This window comes from Procambarus clarkii, chromosome 14 (genome assembly GCF_040958095.1).
Source record: "Procambarus clarkii isolate CNS0578487 chromosome 14, FALCON_Pclarkii_2.0, whole genome shotgun sequence".
Taxonomy (NCBI): domain Eukaryota; kingdom Metazoa; phylum Arthropoda; class Malacostraca; order Decapoda; family Cambaridae; genus Procambarus; species Procambarus clarkii.
The window spans coordinates 39,821,730-39,844,538 of NC_091163.1; the positions used below are offsets into that span (position 1 = coordinate 39,821,730).

The 22,809-nt window shown below is 53.3% G+C and overlaps 1 protein-coding gene across 1 annotated transcript in view; it reads left to right on the top strand.

Annotated features, from left to right (window-relative positions):
* Nucleotides 1-7,444: 7,444 nt before the first annotated feature.
* LOC123772754 (uncharacterized) overlaps nt 7,445-22,809 on the top strand; it is a 54,214-nt gene continuing 38,849 nt past the window's right edge. Inside the window, exon 1 of the mRNA XM_069324520.1 lies at nt 7,445-9,334. Coding sequence (XP_069180621.1) covers nt 7,836-9,334 — 1,499 coding nt within the window. The 5' untranslated portion in view covers nt 7,445-7,835. The remainder of the gene's footprint in view (nt 9,335-22,809) is intronic.

Sequence of the window (22,809 nt, forward strand, 5' to 3'; positions counted from 1 at the left end):
CTGCTGACTCTTATTGGTGTCCTCTACAGTGATCTCTTCACGCACCTGCTGACTCTTATTGGTGTCCTCTACAGTGATCTTTTCACACACCTGCTGACTCTCTTATTGGTGTCCTCTATAGTGATCTTTTCACACACCTGCTGACTCTTATTGGTGTCCTCTACAGTGATCTCTTCACACACCTGCTGACTCTTATTGGTGTCCTCTACAGTGATCTCTTCACACACCTGCTGACTCTTATTGGTGTCCTCTACAGTGATCTCTTCACACACCTGCTGACTCTTATTGGTGTCCTCCTCTACACTGATCTCTTCACACGTGTTGTCTCTCTTCAGCACCAGTCCCTCTCCTCTGTGCCTTGTGTTCTCTTGTGTGGTGTTTGGTGGTGTCTGGGGCCTTTTGTGTTAGTTATCTTCTCAGTTAATTTAGTTTCTGACACTGCTATTACATCAGTGGTTGATTACTTTTTTCTTTATTTCATCTGTGCATTTGTGCTCACCTAGTTGTGTCTGCAGGATCGAGCATAAACTCTTGGATCCCGCCTTACGAGCCATCGGTTGTTTACAGCAATGACTCCTGTCCCATTTCCCTATCATATCTAGTTTTAAAACTATTAATAGTATTTGCTTCCACAACCTGTTCCTGAAGTGCATTCCATTTCCCCACTACTCTCACGCTAAAAGAAAACTTCCTAACATCTCTGTGACTCATCTGAGTTTCCAGCTTCCATCCATGTCCCCTCGTTCTGTTACTATTCCGTGTGAACATTTCGTCTATGTCCACTCTGTCAATCCCTCTGAGTATTTTATACGTTCCTATCATGTCATGTGTATGTGTGAGTGCGTGTTAACTACTCAGTGTTTGTGAGAGTGTGAGAACGAGTGTGTGTGAGTGATGTTGAATGTGTTGAGGGTGTATTGATGAGTACTCGCCTAATTGTACTCACCTAATTGTGCTTGCGGGGGTTGAGCTTTGGCTCTTTGGTCCCGCCTCTCAACTGTCAATCAACTGGTGTACAGATTCCTGAGCCTACTGGGCTCTATCATATCTACATTTGAAACTGTGTATGGAGTCAGCCTCCACCACATCACTTCCTAGTGCATTCCATTTATTAACTACTCTGACACTGAAAAAATTCTTTCTAACGTCTCTGTGGCTCATCTGGGTACTAAGTTTCCACCTGTGTCCCCTTGTTCGTGTCCCACCCGTGCTGAAGAGTTTGTCTTTGTCCACCCTGTCAATTCCCATGAGAATTTTGTAGGTGGTTATCATGTCTCCCCTTACTCTTCTGTTTTCCAGGGATGTGAGGTTCAGCTCCTTTAGCCTTTCCTCGTAGCTCAATCCTCTCAGTTCCGGGACGAGCCTGGTGGCATACCGCTGAATCTTCTCTAACTTTGTCTTGTGTTTAACTAGGTATGGACTCCAGGCTGGAGCTGCATACTCCAGGATTGGTCTGACATAAGTGGTATACAGGGTTCTGAAAGATTCCTTACACAAGTTTCTGAAGGCAGTTCTTATGTTGGCCAGTCTAGCATATGCCGCTGATGATATTCTTTTGATGTGGGCCTCTGGGGACAAGTTCGGTGTGATATCAACCCCCAGATCCTTCTCTCTATTTGACTCTTGCAGGATTTCCCCTCCATGTTTTCCCCTCTTTCCCCTCCATGAGTGTGTATGAATGTGTGTGTGTGTGTGTGAGAGAGAGTGTACATACGTGTAAGTGTGTTCGTGAGGGTGTGAATGACTATAAGTTTGAGTGAGTAAGTGTGTGTGTATGAGTGTGAGTGAGTAAGTGTGTGAGTGTGTGTGTGTGTGTGTGTGTGTGTGTGTGTGTGTGTGTGTGTGTGTGTGTGTGTGTGTGTGTGTGTGTGTGTGTGTGTGTGTGTGTGTGTGTGTGTGTGAGTGAGTAAGTGTGTGTGTGTGACTGTGTATGTGTGTGAGTGTTTATGAGTGTGTGTGTATGAGTGTGAGTGTGTGTGTGTGAGTGCCAGGGAGGACCACACACACACACACTCACACACAACAAGGCCGTTCTTCCATACACCACAGAACAACTTACCCAAACATGCTTAACAGTTTTACTTCAGTAAAAATTATACTTTACCTGGAAAACATAGTCAATGAACATGTTGTAGATTGGCCTATAGGCTGACCCGTCGATGCTGCAAATGTTGTCCAGTAGATAGGCCTATTCCCCAACTATGCCGCATTCTGTTGCCATATAACGATGTTCTCAAGGGTTTGGTAGGCCTAGGGGGGAGGGGGGGAGACATTTAGGCCTAGAGAGGAGTGACTTAGCAGAGACAGGGGGGAGACAGTCCGCGGGTCGCCGCTATAAAGGGCACAACGGTTTAGAGCCGGTTTGGACAGGAGAAAGTATTGAGGCGTTCCTCTATGTGTTCTCGTGTTGCTTGTTCCCTCACGCCTCATGTCTCACCTGTGTCTCCCTCACACCTCATGTCTCACCTGTCTTCCTCACGCCTCATGTGTCACCTGTGTCTCCCTCACACCTCATGTGTCACCTGTGTCTCCCTCACGCCTCACGTGTCACCTGTGTCTCCCTCACACCTCATGTGTCACCTGTGTCTCCCTCACGCCTCACGTGTCACCTGTGTCTCCCTCACACCTCATGTGTCACCTGTGTCTCCCTCACGCCTCATGTCTCACCTGTGTCTCCCTCACGCCTCATGTGTCACCTGTCTTCCTCACGCCTCATGTGTCACCTGTCTTCCTCACGCCTCATGTGTCACCTGTGTCTCCCTCACACCTCATGTGTCACCTGTCTTCCTCACGCCTCATGTGTCACCTGTCTTCCTCACGCCTCATGTGTCACCTGTCTTCCTCACGCCTCATGTGTCACCTGTCTTCCTCACGCCTCATGTGTCACCTGTCTTCCTCATGCCTCATGTGTCACCTGTGTCTCCCTCACACCTCATGTGTCACCTGTCTCCCTCACACCTCATGTGTCACCTGTCTCCCTCACGCCTCATGTGTCACCTGTGTCTCCCTCACACCTCATGTGTCACCTGTCTTCCTCACGCCTCATGTGTCACCTGTCTTCCTTACGCCTCATGTGTCACCTGTGTCTCCCTCACGCCTCTCATGTGTCACCTGTCTTCCTCACGCCTCATGTGTCACCTGTCTTCCTCACGCCTCATGTGTCACCTGTCTCCCTCACACCTCATGTGTCACCTGTGTCTCCCTCACGCCTCATGTGTCACCTGTCTTCCTCACACCTCATGTGTCACCTGTCTTCCTCACGCCTCATGTGTCACCTGTGTCTCCCTCACACCTCATGTGTCACCTGTGTCTCCCTCACGCCTCTCATGTGTCACCTGTCTTCCTCACGCCTCATGTGTCACCTGTGTCTCCCTCACGCCTCATGTGTCACCTGTCTTCCTCACGCCTCATGTGTCACCAGCCTCCTGACGCCTCATGTCTCACCTATCTCCTCACACCTCATGTCTCACCTGTCTCCCTCACACCTCATGTCTCACCTGTCTTCCTCACACCTCATGTGTCACCAGCCTCCTGACACCTCATGTCTCACCTATCTCCTCACACCTCATGTCTCACCTGTCTCCCTCACACCTCATGTGTCACCTGTCTTCCTCACACCTCATGTGTCACCAGCCTCCTGACACCTCATGTCTCACCTATCTCCTCACACCTCATGTCTCACCTGTCTCCCTCACACCTCATATCTCACCTGTCTTCCTCACACCTCATGTGTCACCAGCCTCCTGACGCCTCATGTCTCACCTATCTCCTCACACCTCATGTCTCACCTGTCTTCCTCACGCCTCATGTGTCACCTGTCTTCCTCACACCTCATGTCTCACCTGTCTCCCTCACACCACAGACCGTCCTCATCAACACCTGCCTCAACACGTCAACTTTCTTAGGTACAAGAAAGCACATTTTGTGGCCTCGTCCAGAGTATCTATAGATACTCTGACAGTATCCCCCGTATCTGAGAGTATCTATAGATACTCTGACAGTATCCCCCGTATCTGAGAGTATCTATAGATACTCTGACAGTATCCCCCGTATCTGAGAGTATCTATAGATACTGCGTGCGGTATCCATGGCCGTGGCGGCACCACTCTGGGAGGAGTGAGAGGTCAGAGGTCAAGTGAGTGCAGACCGACTCACAGGTCAAGTGGGACCTAAACCCTTAGTGCTCAGTGTGGGGCCAGGTGAGGGGCCAGGTGAGGGGCCAGGTGAGGGGGCAAGGTGAGGGGCCAGGTGAGGGGCCAGGTGAGGGGCCAGGTGAGTCAGGGGCCAGGTGAGGAGCCAGGTGAGGGGCCAGGTGAGGGGCCAGGTGAGGGGCCAGGTGAGGAAAGAGGGAGAAACCTTCCCTCACCCCCGCTAGGGTATAAAAAGTGGACCCGCAGAGTGGAGACTTTCTCCAGGCCGCCCACACCCCGCCCACACCCCGCCCTGCACGCCCACACCCCGCCCTGCACGCCCACACCCCGCCCTGCACGCCCACACCCCGCCCATATAACGTATAAAATACTCAATGGAATTGACAGAGTGGACATAGAGGAAATGTTCACACGGAATAGTAACAGAACGAGGGGACATGGGTGGAAGCTTGAAACTCAGATGAGTCACAGAGATGTTAGGAAGTTTTCTTTTAGCGTGAGAGTAGTGGGAAAATGGAATGCACTTCAGGAACAGCTTGTGGAAGCAAATACTATTAATAGTTTTAAAACTAGGCATGATAGGGAAATGGGACAGGAGTTATTGCTGTAAACATCCGATGCTCGAAAGGCGGGATCCAAGAGTCAATGCTCGATCCTGCAGACACAAATAGGTGAGTACACACACACACACACACACACACACACACACACACACACACACACACACACACACACACACACACACACACACACACACACACACACACACACACACACACACACACACACACACTCACACACACACACACACACACACACACACACACACACACACACACACACACACACACACACACACACACACACTCACACACACACACACACACACACACACACACACACACACGACCCCAGCATCTCGAGGACAAAACTTAACAAAACAGAGATGAAACTTTAAGCAAAGAACCGGAAACTTCAATCTTTTGTAAACAACTTTTCCCGTGAAATCAGCTGTTTTCAAGTCGATTTTTTTGGTATATATTTCGACGTGCACTCTCCGGTTAATGGGTCAACACGACGTGCACTCTCCGGTTAATGGGTCAACACGACGTGCACTCTCCGGTTAATGGGTCAACACGACGTGCACTCTCCGGTTAATGGGTCAACACGACGTGCACTCTCCGGTTAATGGGTCAACACGACGTGCACTCTCCGGTTAATGGGTCAACACGACGTACACTCCGGTTAATGGGACCACACGACGTGCACTCTCCGGTTAATGGGTCAACACGACGTGCACTCTCCGGTTAATGGGTCAACACGACGTGCACTCTCCGGTTAATGGGTCAACACGACGTACACTCCGGTTAATGGGACCACACGACGTGCACTCTCCGGTTAATGGGTCAACACGACGTGCACTCTCCGGTTAATGGGACCACACGACGTACACTCCGGTTAATGGGACCACACGACGTGCACTCTCCGGTTAATGGGTCAACACGACGTGCACTCTCCGGTTAATGGGTCAACACGACGTGCACTCTCCGGTTAATGGGTCAACACGACGTGCACTCTCCGGTTAATGGGTCAACACGACGTGCACTCCGGTTAATGGGTCACCACGACGTGCACACTCCGGTTAATGGGTCAACACGACGTGCACTCCGGTTAATGGGTCAGCACGACGTGCACACTCCGGTTAATGGGACCACACGACGTGCACACTCCGGTTAATGAGACCACACAACGTGTACACTCCGGTTAATGGGACCACACGACGTGTACACTCCGGTTAATGGGACCACATGACGTGCACACTCCGGTTAATGGGACCACACGACGTGCACACTCCGGTTAATGGGACCACACGACGTGCACACTCCGGTTAATGGGTCAACACGACGTGCACACTCCGGTTAATGGGACCACACGACGTGCACACTCCGGTTAATGGGTCAACACGACGTGCACACTCCGGTTAATGGGACCACACGACGTACACTCCGGTTAATGGGACCACACGACGTGCACTCCGGTTAATGGGACCACACGACGTGCACACTCCGGTTAATGGGTCAACACGACGTGCACTCCAGTTAATGGGACCACACGACGTGCACACTCCGGTTAATGGGACCACACGACGTACACTCCGGTTAATGGGACCACACGACGTGTACACTCCGGTTAATGGGACCACACGACGTGAACACTCCGGTTAATGGGACCACACGACGTGTACACTCCGGTTAATGGGACCACATGACGTGTACACTCCGGTTAATGGGACCACACGACGTGCACACTCTGGTTAATGGGACCACACGACGTGCACACTCCGGTTAATGGGACCACATGACGTGTACACTCCGGTTAATGGGATCACATGACGTGAACACTCCGGTTAATGGGTCAACACGACGTGAACACTCCGGATAATCGTACTCTTGGGAGTCGTTCACTGGAGAACATTGAAGAACAATTACTAAAAAACAACCATTGAAGAACAGCTGGTGGAGAACATAAGCTAAGATTAACACCCTAATATAACCTGTTATGATCCCAGCACCACTGATAACAAGCAATGGAGAACACCGGTTGAACAATGAACAAGAACATAGTCACTCCCATGGAATATATGTGAAGGTAGAACATATTTGAACAGGAATTTGAACATTTTATGAACGATATAGAAGACTGAGGATGAGGGGGGGTAGAGGGGGGTACTGACGCCCCTGTTCACCTGAGGCAGGTGTGTGAGGGGGGGGGGTATTACCTCATTAACTGTGAGGGGGTGGAGCTGTGTTCTCATACGCTGTGAGGGAGGAGTGTTCAAACCCTCACAGTGTGTGAGAGAAGGGTGTTCAGCCCCTCACAGTGTGTGAGAGAGGAGTGTTCAAACCCTCACAGTGTGTGAGAGAAGGGTGTTCAGCCCCTCACAGTGTGTGAGGGAAGGGTGTTCAACCCCTCACAGTGTGTGAGAGAAGGGTGTTCAGCACCTCACAGTGTGTGAAGGAAGGGTGTTCAACCCCTCACAGTGTGTGAGGGAAGGGTGTTCAGCCCCTCACACTCAAAAGAGTGAGGGAGGGAGAAGTATCCCTTACACACTCCCTCATCCTCAGGGTCCCGACACAAGACTTGTCAAACTCCCTCTCCCTCACACCTCACTTCCCACTCTCCCTCACCACGATAGAGAGAGGGAGGGAGAGAGAGAAAAATAATCTATTGTTTACCTTAACTCACTAACTCATATCAGTTAACATTCCCATCTAACCAAACTTTTACTTTCCAGATGTGATATAAACAGAGATTGTTTGACGGTACAAACAGTAAACAGTTGATGTATATATATATATCCGGCAGAAAGTTGCTGTGTTTGTTGATAAGGACACAGGTGAACCGATCAACTACAGTGTTAGTGTGTTTGTTGTGTGTGTTTGTGAAGTGTTGGTGTAGCGAGGTTGTGCCTATTAATATCTTTTCGAATGTCATTTTGTGGGTGAGAATTCGTGATTAGTTGTGAATTCCGTCGGTTGTTGAGACATTGATGTCGTCTCCGTCAGTACGTAGCGCCTCCGTCACCGCCGTCAGCAGATGTGGTCGCCGTCCGCAGCCGTCAGTCAACAGCTCTTGACTGACTTCAGTAGTTGATACGACATTGAGCAACGTATCAAAGGGACCATGAGCGGGCCGACGAGACTGGAGTTTACCGTGGGAGGGACTCGGAGGGAGGGAGAAGACTCTCCCAAGGACTCTCCCGAGGACATTGATGCCTCCAGGCGGCAACTGGAGGATGCTCACGGCGCAGGCAGCTGCTGGATGTATTCCACACCTCAGGTGAGCGTCAGTGAGTGGGGGAGCCACAGCGGACAGTCTAGTGGCTCCTGTACGCCACAGTCACGCTCCCCTTCACTTGTTTCCATGTGCTCTGACACCTCCTGGGGCGACGGCTTCCCGCCTCGGACCTCGGAGGAGAGAACGACTCTGGCTCTGGGTGCCATCGAGGGCAAGAGTAACCGATGTTCCCATATGCCAACATCGTCATCCGCCACTCAACTTCGATGTCTGGACGAAGACAATATTGTCAACACCAGATTCTGTGCCTCGCAGGAGACTCTTGCACCCGAGGTCGACTACACCAAGCGGAAACAGTCACTGAAGAACATGTTCCTCGATGTCTTTCATCTAGATTCCAGTCGGCGAGGGCGGTCGGCCACCCAGGATCGCCACAGAAATCACTCGAACGACGATTCGCCCGTTAGAAAACTCCTTTCCAAGATCCGCTCACGGTCTCAGAGTGACCTGCTGGACAGTGAGAGTCAGAGCTCCTCCGGCAGCCTCGATCTTCAGGGACATCAAGAGCGGCGAGTCAGCCTCAATCCGGAGGTGAAGGCTGGCATAGCCGTAGATGTTGTTCCACCCACTGCCATAAACACACGGCTGTTGGGTCGTTATCGCAAGAACAGCGCACATCAGACAAAGAGGAGATGGAGTCTCTTCGATCACCACCTCCTCAAAAGCCGAAGTTCTCGTCTCGAAGAAATGACAGACATCTCCCGTCTGGACAGCTCCGGCGACGAGCAGTGTACGGACAGACTAGAAGCGTCAGGAGAGACTATGATAGAGGGAGACGGAGGACTCCCTGACCCTCCACTGGAAGCCGAAGACCACAGCTCCCAGAAGAGACGAGTGGTTCGGACCCGCTCGAACTCTGAATCGACCATCCTTGTGAAGAAGAAGAAAAAACGAAAAGACTCTCGTATGATCGATCGTCTGCTGGACTTCCGACACAGGAAGTACGACCTGCGCGGTAGTCTCCCTTCCCTATTGGTGGACAAACTTCACTTTGCGCAGGACAGCCACTCCAAAACTCCCGCCAAAAACTCGAGGAGCAGAGACGATGCCCTCATGCGAGGTATTCCTCGAGACACTGACGATTCCCTGGACTTCGAGGACTACGACAAGGCCTCACGCGCCCAGTCCATGCACGACCTAACGGACTACGCAGACGACGACTACTATAGTCCGGAGGCGGACCGTCGCTACTCTCAAGACAGCATAGACTCGGTCCACGGAACAGGCCTCAGCGACAAGGAGAATCAGTCGCCGTTCCTGACGGAGGAACACGCCAGAGGGCGCAAGCAACGATTCTCAATCGACAACATTTGGAACGCTTTCAGGTTAGTTCAGCTCAACGGACAAATTTAAATTTAGCAACGCAAAATTTCAAATTCATCAACGGACAAATTTAAATTTACCAACAGACAATTTCAAATTCATCAACGGAGAATTTGTAACTCATCAACAGATAATTTATTTTAAATTCCTTAAATGACAACTTATTTCATATTTCTTAAAATATAATTTACTACAAAAATTACTGACAATTTATTTCGAACTTCTTGTGACTTAAAATTGATTACTTTATTTTCCAGTATTTCTTGTATTTTATTTTATAGAACTTTGTTTCTTTGCCAATTATTTAAACATTTTGTTAGCTTAATATTTTGTTGAGTTTCTTAATTATTACATATCCAGGAATTTCCAGACTATAATTTACAATAATGTTTACTTACATATTATTATTAAAATGTAATTTTATATATAAATTTGTAAGTTTTAAGGCTTGTTTATTTATTAGGATTTTTATTTTATTTAAGGATGAGGACTTCATCCTTTTACGCAAGGATTTTGTATTTTCAAATTTATTACATACATACATATATATATACATATATATATATATATATATATATATATATATATATATATATATATATATATATATATATATATATATATATATATATATATATATATATATGTATATATATATGTCGTACCTAGTAGCCAGAACGCACTTCTCAGCCTACTATGCAAGGCCCAATTTGCCTAATAAGCCAAGTTTTCCTGAATTAATATATTTTCTCTAATTATTTTCTTATGAAATGATAAAGCTACCCATTTCATTATGTATGAGGTCAATTTTTTTTTATTGGAGTTAAAATTAACGTAGATATATGACCGAACCTAACCAACCCTACCTAACCTAACCTAACCTATCTTTATAGGTTAGGTTAGGTTAGGTAGCCGAAAAAGTTAGGTTAGGTTAGGTTAGGTAGGTTAGGTAGTCGAAAAAACATTAATTCATGAAAACTTGGCTTATTAGGCAAATCGGGCCTTGCATAGTAGGCTGAGAAGTGCGTTCTGGCTACTAGGTACGACATATATATATATATATATATATATATATACATATATATATATATATATATATATATATATATATATATATATGTATATATATATATATATATATATATATATGACCGAAAAGGAAAGATTAATTATTCTAACACGAATTTTCTCAATATTTCTTATGTTTCTTTTCACTGTCGATGGTAATTGAAAACTCAATTCTCAAAAATTCATTTTTATTTCTAGTCTGATGCGACGCCTGAACGCGTTTCGTAATAACTTATTACATTTTCAAAGAATTTAGTTTACACACACTCAACTATAACCTGTAAACACACATCCATACTTACACTCTCATTTGGGTGAGGTGATTGACATTTACACAAGACAGAACACGAACCAATGGGTATAAAAACATAAGAATGGAAGTAACTGCAGAAGGCCTATTGGCCCATAGCATCACCACTTCCTCTTGATGCTTCTATATTGGAGCGGAGTCTTGAAGTGGGTAGAATATAGTTGTGCATTAATTGGCTGTTGATTGCTGGTGTTGACTTCTTGATGTGTAGTGCCTTGCAGATGTCGAGTCTCTTGCTATCGCTGTATCTATCGATGATTTCTGTGTTGTTTGTTAAGATTTCTCTGGTGATGGTCTGGTTGTGGGAAGAGATTATATGTTCCTTAATGGAGCCCTGTTGCTTATGCATCGTTAATCGCCTGGAAAGAGACGTTGTTGTCTTGCCTATATACTGAGTTTTTTGAGGCTTACAGTCCCCAAGAGGGCATTTGAAGGCATAGACGACGTTGGTCTCTTTTAAAGCGTTCTGCTCTGTGTCTGGAGAGTTTCTCATGAGTAGGCTGGCCGTTTTCTTGGTTTTATAGTAAATCGACAATTGTATTTTCTGATTTTTGTCTGTAAAAATAACGTTATTTTTATTATTATATAAAAACGTTATAGGATAACATTCCTATCAACGTTATCTTTCAGAACCCTTTCCTCCGTTTTTTGAGCCATCAAAAAGAAGTTCCTGTAAAATAGTCTAATTGGGGGTACAGGTGTTGTGTTAGTTGACACTTCAGAGGTTGCATGGCGTTTCACCTTTCTTTTTATGATGTCTTCAACAAAACCATTAGAGAAGCCATTGTTGACTAGGACCTGCCTTACCCTACAGAGTTCTTCATCGACTTGCTTCCATCTTGAGCTGTGGCTGAGAGCACGGTCGACATAAGCATTGACAACACTCCTCTTGTACCTGTCTGGGCAGTCGCTGTTGGCATTCAGGCACATTCCTATGTTTGTTTCCTTAGTGTAGACTGCAGTGTGGAAGCCTCCGCTCATTTTCGGGATTGTTACATCTTGAAAGGGCAGCTTCCCATCCTTCTCCATCTCGTAAGTGAAACTCAACACAGAATTCCGCTCAAATGCCTCCTTCAGCTCCTGCAGACGTCTGACATCAGGTACCTGTGTAAAAATGTCGTCAACATACCTGCAGTATATGGCCGGTTTCAAGTCCATGTCAACTAAGACCCTCTGCTCAATGATGGCCATGTAGAAGTTCGCAAACAGGACACCTAGGAGAGCACTCATGGCGACCCCATCAACTTGCTTATACATGTGCCCATCCGGGCTCAAGAAGGGTGGCTCTTTAGTGCAAGACTGAAGTAGTTTCCTTAGAATGTTTTCTGGTATGTCAAGAGGAGTACAGGCCGGATCATGATACACTCTGTCCGCTATGATCCCGATTGTTTCATCCACAGGTACGTTGGTAAACAGTGATTCTACATCCAACGAGGCTCTTATCCATGTGGCCCGTGTTCTCCGCAGTAAGTCAACAAATTCCTTTGGAGATTTCAGGCTGAAAGCACAAGGTACATAAGGAGTCAGCAAGCCGCTGAATCCTTAGCCAGTCATTATGTGGGTGTGGGTATCTGGCTGTTGATTGGCCGAAGTGGGTTTCCAGGCTTGTGGGTCTTGACATTTCCATATGCATACCCAGGTTTGTATTCCCCAATAATATTTGGCAGGTGGAGTCCGGATTTTTTGGCGTTCACAGTTTCAATCAATTTATTTACCTTCGTTTTCAATTCGGCTGTAGTGTCCTTCGTTACCCTTTGGAATTTAGTTTGGTCAGCAAGTATGAGGTTCATATGAACCTCATACTCTCCAGATACCAGAATGCCAGGAATGAATGTCAGGTTGAGAAGAGAGGCAGAAGGGCAATACGAAAATGACATCGCAAGCAAGGCAAAGACTCAACCTAAATTGTTGCACAGCCACATCAGGAGAAAAACAACAGTAAAGGAACAGGTAATGAAATTAAGGATAGGGCCAGAAGGATTCATTACAAACGACAAGGAAGTGTGCGAGAAACTCAATAAGAAACTCCCAGAGATCTTCACATTAGAGCAAGAAGTTCCAGAGATAAGAGAGGGAACTAGGCATCACTAGAAGAGTTTTGGATTACCAGCCGGGAAGTAATGAAGCTTTTGCTAGAGTTGGATGTGACAAAGGCTACAGGCCCAGATGGAATCTCCCCTTGGATACTAAAGGAAGGCGCAGAAGCACTGTGCCTGCCACTCTCCATAGTGTATAACAAATCCCTGGTAACAGGGGAACTGCCAGAAATTTGGATGACAGCTAACATAGTCCCGATATACAAGAAAGGGGATAGACAGGAGGCACTGAACTACAGGCCAGTGTCCCTAACCTGCATACCATGCAAGCTGATGGAGAAGATTGTGCGAAAAAAACTAGTGGAGCATCTGGAGCGAAAGAACTTTGTAACACAGCACCAACATGGGTTCAGGGATGGCAGGTCCTGCCTCACAGGGTTACTTGAATTCTACGACCAGGCAACAAAAATCAGGCAAGAAAGAGAGGGGGTGGGCAGACTGCATATTTTTGGATTGTCAGAAAGCCTTTGATAGAGTGCCACACAAGAGGCTAGTGCGAAAACTGGAGATGCAGGCTGGAGTGAAAGGGAAGGTACTCCGGTGGATAGAGGAGTACCTAAGCAACAGGAGACAACGAGTCTGTGTGAGGGGTGAGGTCTCAGATTGGCGAGACGTTACAAGTGGAGTCCCGCAGGGGTCAGTCTTTGGACCTATACTGTTTCTGATATATGTAAATGATCTCCCAGAGGGTATAGACTCGTTTCTCTCAATGTTTGCCGAAGATGCAAAAATTATGAGGAGGATTGAAACAGAGGATGATAGTAGGATGCTACAAGATGACCTAGACAGACTGAGTGAATGGTCCAACAAATGGCTGTTGAAGTTCAAACCCGAGCAAATGCAAAGTAATGAAACTAGGGAGTTTGTGAGAGGAGTTTGTGAAACTCTGTGAGAGGAGCGGGATGGTTGAGGACAGTCAGGTGGCGCCAGAGGAACACTGTGAGAGGAGCGGGGTGGTTGAGGACAGTCAGGTGGCGCCAGAGGAACACTGTGAGAGGAGCAGGATGGTTGAGGACAGTCAGGTGGCGCCAGAGGAACACTGTGAGAGGAGCGGGGTGGTTGAGGACAGTCAGGTGGCGCCAGAGGAACACTGTGAGAGGAGCGGGATGGTTGAGGACAGTCAGGTGGCGCCAGAGGAACACTGTGAGAGGAGCGGGATGGTTGAGGACAGTCAGGTGGCGCCAGAGGAACACTGTGAGAGGAGCGGGATGGTTGAGGACAGTCAGGTGGCGCCAGAGGAACACTGTGAGAGGAGCGGGGTGGTTGAGGACAGTCAGGTGGCGCCAGAGGAACACTGTGAGAGGAGCGGGGTGGTTGAGGACAGTCAGGTGGCGCCAGAGGAACACTGTGAGAGGAGCGGGATGGTTGAGGACAGTCAGGTGGCGCCAGAGGAACACATACACAACACTGTGAGAGGAGCGGGGTGGTTGAGGACAGTCAGGTGGCGCCAGAGGAACACTGTGAGAGGAGCGGGATGGTTGAGGACAGTCAGGTGGCGCCAGAGGAACACTGTGAGAGGAGCGGGATGGTTGAGGACAGTCAGGTGGCGCCAGAGGAACACTGTGAGAGGAGCGGGGTGGTTGAGGACAGTCAGGTGGCGCCAGAGGAACACTGTGAGAGGAGCGGGGTGGTTGAGGACAGTCAGGTGGCGCCAGAGGAACACTGTGAGAGGAGCGGGATGGTTGAGGACAGTCAGGTGGCGCCAGAGGAACACTGTGAGAGGAGCGGGATGGTTGAGGACAGTCAGGTGGCGCCAGAGGAACACTGTGAGAGGAGCGGGATGGTTGAGGACAGTCAGGTGGCGCCAGAGGAACACTGTGAGAGGAGCGGGGTGGTTGAGGACAGTCAGGTGGCGCCAGAGGAACACTGTGAGAGGAGCGGGGTGGTTGAGGACAGTCAGGTGGCGCCAGAGGAACACTGTGAGAGGAGCGGGATGGTTGAGGACAGTCAGGTGGCGCCAGAGGAACACTGTGAGAGGAGCGAGATGGTTGAGGACAGTCAGGTGGCGCCAGAGGAACACTGTGAGAGGAGCGGGATGGTTGAGGACAGTCAGGTGGCGCCAGAGGAACACTGTGAGAGGAGCGGGGTGGTTGAGGACAGTCAGGTGGCGCCAGAGGAACACTGTGAGAGGAGCGGGATGGTTGAGGACAGTCAGGTGGCGCCAGAGGAACACTGTGAGAGGAGCGGGGTGGTTGAGGACAGTCAGGTGGCGCCAGAGGAACACTGTGAGAGGAGCGGGGTGGTTGAGGACAGTCAGGTGGCGCCAGAGGAACACTGTGAGAGGAGCGGGATGGTTGAGGACAGTCAGGTGGCGCCAGAGGAACACATACACAACACTGTGAGAGGAGCGGGGTGGTTGAGGACAGTCAGGTGGCGCCAGAGGAACACTGTGAGAGGAGCGGGGTGGTTGAGGACAGTCAGGTGGCGCCAGAGGAACACTGTGAGAGGAGCGGGGTGGTTGAGGACAGTCAGGTGGCGCCAGAGGAACACTGTGAGAGGAGCGGGGTGGTTGAGGACAGTCAGGTGGCGCCAGAGGAACACTGTGAGAGGAGCGGGATGGTTGAGGACAGTCAGGTGGCGCCAGAGGAACACATACACAACACTGTGAGAGGAGCGGGGTGGTTGAGGATAGTCAGATGGCGCCAGAGGAACACTGTGAGAGGAGCGGGGTGGTTGAGGACAGTCAGGTGGCGCCAGAGGAACACTGTGAGAGGAGCGGGATGGTTGAGGACAGTCAGGTGGCGCCAGAGGAACACTGTGAGAGGAGCAGGATGATTGAGGACAGTCAGGTGGCGCCAGAGGAACACTGTGAGAGGAGCGGGATGGTTGAGGACAGTCAGGTGGCGCCAGAGGAACACATACACAACACTGTGAGAGGAGCGGGATGGTTGAGGACAGTCAGGTGGCGCCAGAGGAACACTGTGAGAGGAGCGGGGTGGTTGAGGACAGTCAGGTGGCGCCAGAGGAACACTGTGAGAGGAGCGGGATGGTTGAGGACAGTCAGGTGGCGCCAGAGGAACACTGTGAGAGGAGCAGGATGGTTGAGGACAGTCAGGTGGCGCCAGAGGAACACTGTGAGAGGAGCGGGGTGGTTGAGGACAGTCAGGTGGCGCCAGAGGAACACTGTGAGAGGAGCGGGGTGGTTGAGGACAGTCAGGTGGCGCCAGAGGAACACTGTGAGAGGAGCGGGATGGTTGAGGACAGTCAGGTGGCGCCAGAGGAATACTGTGAGAGGAGCGGGATGGTTGAGGACAGTCAGGTGGCGCCAGAGGAACACTGTGAGAGGAGCGGGGTGGTTGAGGACAGTCAGGTGGCGCCAGAGGAACACTGTGAGAGGAGCGGGATGGTTGAGGACAGTCAGGTGGCGCCAGAGGAAACACTGTGAGAGGAGCGGGATGGTTGAGGACAGTCAGGTGGCGCCAGAGGAACACTGTGAGAGGAGCGGGATGGTTGAGGACAGTCAGGTGGCGCCAGAGGAACACTGTGAGAGGAGCGGGATGGTTGAGGACAGTCAGGTGGCGCCAGAGGAACACTGTGAGAGGAGCGGGGTGGTTGAGGACAGTCAGGTGGCGCCAGAGGAACACTGTGAGAGGAGCGGGATGGTTGAGGACAGTCAGGTGGCGCCAGAGGAACACTGTGAGAGGAGCGGGGTGGTTGAGGACAGTCAGGTGGCGCCAGAGGAACACTGTGAGAGGAGCGGGGTGGTTGAGGACAGTCAGGTGGCGCCAGAGGAACACTGTGAGAGGAGCGGGATGGTTGAGGACAGTCAGGTGGCGCCAGAGGAACACATACACAACACTGTGAGAGGAGCGGGGTGGTTGAGGACAGTCAGGTGGCGCCAGAGGAACACTGTGAGAGGAGCGGGGTGGTTGAGGACAGTCAGGTGGCGCCAGAGGAACACTGTGAGAGGAGCGGGGTGGTTGAGGACAGTCAGGTGGCGCCAGAGGAAACACTGTGAGAGGAGCGGGGTGGTTGAGGACAGTCAGGTGGCGCCAGAGGAACACTGTGAGAGGAGCGGGATGGTTGAGGACAGTCAGGTGGCGCCAGAGGAACACATACACAACACTGTGAGAGGAGCGGGGTGGTTGAGGATAGTCAGATGGCGCCAGAGGAACACTGTGAGAGGAGCGGGGTGGTTGAGGACAGTCAGGTGGCGCCAGAGGAACACTGTGAGAGGAGCGGGATGGTTGAGGACAGTCACGTGGCGCCAGAGGAACACTGTGAGAGGAGCAGGATGATTGAGGACAGTCAGGTGGCGCCAGAGGAACACTGTGAGAGGAGCGGGATGGTTGAGGACAGTCAGGTGGCGCCAGAGGAACACATACACAACACTGTGAGAGGAGCGGGATGGTTGAGGACAGTCAGGTGGCGCCAGAGGAACACTGTGAGAGGAGCGGGGTGGTTGAGGACAGTCAGGTGGCGCCAGAGGAACACTGTGAGAGGAGCGGAATGGTTGAGGGACAGTCAGGTGGCGCCAGAGGAACACTGTGAGAGGAGCAGGATGGTTGAGGACAGTCAGGTGGCGCCAGAGGAACACTGTGAGAGGAGCGGGGTGGTTGAGGACAGTCAGGTGGCGCCAGAGGAACACTGTGAGAGGAGCGGGGTGGTTGAGGACAGTCAGGTGGCGCCAGAGGAACACTGTGAGAGGAGCGGGATGGTTGAGGACAGTCAGGTGGCGCCAGAGGAATACTGTGAGAGGAGCGGGATGGTTGAGGACAGTCAGGTGGCGCCAGAGGAACACTGTGAGAGGAGCGGGGTGGTTGAGGACAGTCAGGTGGCGCCAGAGGAACACTGTGAGAGGAGCGGGATGGTTGAGGACAGTCAGGTGGCGCCAGAGGAACACTGTGAGAGGAGCGGGATGGTTGAGGACAGTCAGGTGGCGCCAGAGGAACACTGTGAGAGGAGCGGGATGGTTGAGGACAGTCAGGTGGCGCCAGAGGAACACTGTGAGAGGAGCGGGGTGGTTGAGGACAGTCAGGTGGCGCCAGAGGAAACACTGTGAGAGGAGCGGGGTGGTTGAGGACAGTCAGGTGGCGCCAGAGGAACACTGTGAGAGGAGCGGGATGGTTGAGGACAGTCAGGTGGCGCCAGAGGAACACTGTGAGAGGAGCGGGATGGTTGAGGACAGTCAGGTGGCGCCAGAGGAACACTGTGAGAGGAGCGGGGTGGTTGAGGACAGTCAGGTGGCGCCAGAGGAACACTGTGAGAGGAGCGGGATGGTTGAGGACAGTCAGGTGGCGCCAGAGGAACACTGTGAGAGGAGCGGGGTGGTTGAGGACAGTCAGGTGGCGCCAGAGGAACACTGTGAGAGGAGCGGGGTGGTTGAGGACAGTCAGGTGGCGCCAGAGGAACACTGTGAGAGGAGCGGGATGGTTGAGGACAGTCAGGTGGCGCCAGAGGAACACTGTGAGAGGAGCGGGGTGGTTGAGGACAGTCAGGTGGCGCCAGAGGAACACTGTGAGAGGAGCGGGATGGTTGAGGACAGTCAGGTGGCGCCAGAGGAACACTGTGAGAGGAGCGGGGTGGTTGAGGACAGTCAGGTGGCGCCAGAGGAACACTGTGAGAGGAGCGGGATGGTTGAGGACAGTCAGGTGGCGCCAGAGGAACACTGTGAGAGGAGCGGGGTGGTTGAGGACAGTCAGGTGGCGCCAGAGGAACACTGTGAGAGGAGCGGGTGGTTGAGGACAGTCAGGTGGCGCCAGAGGAACACTGTGAGAGGAGCGGGATGGTTGAGGACAGTCAGGTGGCGCCAGAGGAACACTGTGAGAGGAGCGGGATGGTTGAGGACAGTCAGGTGGCGCCAGAGGAACACTGTGAGAGGAGCGGGATGGTTGAGGACAGTCAGGTGGCGCCAGAGGAACACTGTGAGAGGAGCGGGATGGTTGAGGACAGTCAGGTGGCGCCAGAGGAACACTGTGAGAGGAGCGGGGTGGTTGAGGACAGTCAGGTGGCGCCAGAGGAACACTGTGAGAGGAGCGGGGTGGTTGAGGACAGTCAGGTGGCGCCAGAGGAACACTGTGAGAGGAGCGGGATGGTTGAGGACAGTCAGGTGGCGCCAGAGGAACACTGTGAGAGGAGCGGGGTGGTTGAGGACAGTCAGGTGGCGCCAGAGGAACACTGTGAGAGGAGCGGGATGGTTGAGGACAGTCAGGTGGCGCCAGAGGAACACTGTGAGAGGAGCGGGGTAGTTGAGGTCAGTCAGGTGGCGCCAGAGGAACACTGTGAGAGGAGCGGGGTGGTTGAGGACAGTCAGGTGGCGCCAGAGGAACACTGTGAGAGGAGCGGGGTGGTTGAGGACAGTCAGGTGGCGCCAGAGGAACACTGTGAGAGGAGCAGGATGGTTGAGGACAGTCAGGTGGCGCCAGAGGAACACTGTGAGAGGAGCGGGGTGGTTGAGGACAGTCAGGTGGCGCCAGAGGAACACTGTGAGAGGAGCGGGGTGGTTGTGGACAGTCAGGTGGCGCCAGAGGAACACTGTGAGAGGAGCGGGATGGTTGAGGACAGTCAGGTGGCGCCAGAGGAACACTGTGAGAGGAGCGGGGTGGTTGAGGACAGTCAGGTGGCGCCAGAGGAACACATACACAACACTGTGAGAGGAGCGGGATGGTTGAGGACAGTCAGGTGGCGCCAGAGGAACACTGTGAGAGGAGCGGGGTGGTTGAGGACAGTCAGGTGGCGCCAGAGGAACACTGTGAGAGGAGCGGGGTGGTTGAGGACAGTCAGGTGGCGCCAGAGGAACACTGTGTGAGGAGCGGGGTGGTTGAGGACAGTCAGGTGGCGCCAGAGGAACGCATACACAACACCAGACTTACTGTTAATTATATGGGCGGTGAGATACTAATGAAACTGTTCATAACCTTCGTCAGACCAAAACTGGAATATGCAGCAGTTGTATGGTGCCCAACCCACAAGAAGCACACAAAGAAACTGGAAAAGGTCCAACGGCATGCTAGAAAATGGCTTCCGGAACTGAGAAACAGGAGTTACGAGAAGAAACTAAAGGCGTTAAAACATGCCGAAAACAAACGATAGAAGAAACAGAGGAGATATGATCACCACACACAAAATACTAACAGCAATCGACCAAATTGAGAAAGAGGAATTCCTGACACCATCAACTTGACGCCCAAGAGGACGCAGACTCAAGGCTGTGTCAGAGAAAACAGGTTCCACAGTGTCGGTGGGGAACTAAAATAATTATCTTCGCTGCCTCCGCTTGTCGGACCCTGAATTATTAATGGCGGGAGCTGGCTTTACACATTTATAATTATATCTGGCTCCTGCTACCTGCTCTTGGAATATATGTTATATTGCCACACACCTGGGGCCAGAGCCACACCCTGGGGCCTGAGCCACACCCTGGAGCCAGAGCCACACCCTGGGGCCAGAGCCACACCCTGGGGCCAGAGCCACACACCTGGGGCCAGAGCCACACCCTGGGGCCAGAGCCACACCCTGGGGCCAGAGCTACACCCTGGGGCCAGAGCCACACCCTGGGGCCAGAGCCACACACTGGGGCCAGAGCCACACCCTGGGGCCTGGGCCACACACTGGGGCCAGAGCCACACCCTGGGGCCAGAGCCACACACCCTGGGGCCAGAGCCACACACCTGGGGCCAGAGTCACACACCCTGGGGCCAGAGCCACACCCTGGGGCCTGGGCCACACCCTGGGGCCAGAGCCACACCCCGGGGCCAGAGCCACACACCTAGGGCCAGAGCCACACCCTGGGGCCAGAGCCACACACCTGGGGCCAGAGCTACACACTGGGGCCAGAGCCACACACCCTGGGGCCAGAGCTACACACTGGGGCCAGAGCCACGCCCTGGGGCCAAAGCTACACCCTGGGGCCAGAGCCACACACCCTGGGGCCAGAGCTACACACCCTGGGGCCAGAGCCACACACCCCGGGGCCAGAGCCACACCCCGGGGCCAGAGCCATACACCCTGGGGCCAGAGCCACACCCCGGGACCAGAGCCACACCATGGGGCCAGAGCCACACCCTGAGGCCAGAGCCACACCCTGAGGCCAGAACCACACCCTGGGGCCAGAGCCACACCCTGGGGCCAGAGCCACACACCCTGGGGCCAGAGCCACACACCTGGGGCCAGAGCCACACACCCTGGGGCCAGAGCCACACACCCTGGGGCCAGAGCCACACACCCTGGGGCCAGAGCCACACACCCTGGGGCCAGAGCCACACACCCTGGGGCCAGAGCCACACACCCTGGGGGCCAGAGCCACACACCCTGGGGCCAGAGCCACACACCCCGGGGCCAGAGCCACACCCCGGGGCCAGAGCCATACACCCTGGGGCCAGAGTCACACCCCGGGGCCAGAGCCACACACCCTGGGGCCAGAGCCACACACCCTGGGGCCAGAGCCACACACCCTGGGGCCAGAGCCACACACCCTGGGGCCAGAGCCACACACCCTGGGGCCAGAGCCACACACCCTGGGGGCAGAGCCACACACCCTGGGGCCAGAGCCACACACCCTGGGGCCAGAGCCACACCCTGGGGCCAGAGCCACACACCCTGGGGCCAGAGCCACACACCTGGGGCCAGAGCCACACACCCTGGGGCCAGAGCGACACACCCTGGGGCCAGAGCCACACACCCTGGGGCCAGAGCCACACACCCTGGGGCCAGAGCCACACACCCTGGGGGCCAGAGCCACACACCCTGGGGGCCAGAGCCACACACCCTGGGGCCAGAGCCACACACCCCGGGGCCAGAGCCACACCCCGGGGCCAGAGCCATACACCCTGGGGCCAGAGTCACACCCCGGGGCCAGAGCCACACACCCTGGGGCCAGAGCCACACACCCTGGGGCCAGAGCCACACACCCTGGGGCCAGAGCCACACACCCTGGGGCCAGAGCCACACACCCTGGGGCCAGAGCCACACACCCTGGGGGCAGAGCCACACACCCTGGGGCCAGAGCCACACACCTGGGGCCAGAGCCACACACCTGGGGCCAGAGCCACACACCTGGGGCCAGAGCGACACACCTGGGGCCAGAGCCACACCCTGGGGGCAGAGCCACACACCCTGGGGCCAGAGCCACACACCCTGGGGCCAGAGCCACACACTCTGGGGCCAGAGCCACACACCCTGGGGCCAGAGCCACACACCCTGGGCCAGAGCCACACCCTGGGGCCAGAGCCACACACCCTGGGGCCAGAGCCACACCCTGGGGCCAGAGCCACACACCCTGGGGCCAGAGCCACACCCTGGGGGCAGAGCCACACACCCTGGGGCCAGAGCCACACACCCTGGGGGCAGAGCCACACACCCTGGGGCCAGAGCCACACACCCTGGGGGCCAGAGCCACACACCTGGGGCCAGAGCCACACACCCTGGGGGCAGAGCCACACCCTGGGGCCAGAGCCACACACCCTGGGGGCCAGAGCCACACACCCTGGGGCCAGAGCCACACACCCTGGGGGCCAGAGCCACACACCTGGGGCCAGAGCCACACACCTGGGGCCAGAGCCACACCCTGGGCCCAGAGCCACACCCTGGGGCCAGAGCCACACACCCTGGGGCCAGAGCCACACCCTGGGGCCAGAGCCACACACCCTGGGTTTCAGAACCAGGTGCCAGGCGTCAGTATAGAGGCTAGAGCGCTCTATGTCTCCAGGGACCTAGAGCCAGGCGTCAGTATAGAGGCCAGAGCGCTCTATGTCTCCAGGGACCTAGAGCCAGGCGTCAGTATAGAGGCCAGAGCGCTCTATGTCTCCAGGGACCTAGAGCCAGGCGTCAGTATAGAGGCTAGAGCGCTCTATGTCTCCAGGGACCAGGAGCCAGGCGTCAGTATAGAGGCCAGAGCGCTCTATGTCTCCAGGGACCTAGAGCCAGGCGTCAGTATAGAGGCCAGAGCGCTCTATGTCTCCAGGGACCTAGAGCCAGGCGTCAGTATAGAGGCTACAGCGCTCTATGTCTCCATGGACCAGGAGCCAGGCGTCAGTATAGAGGCCAGAGCGCTCTATGTCTCCAG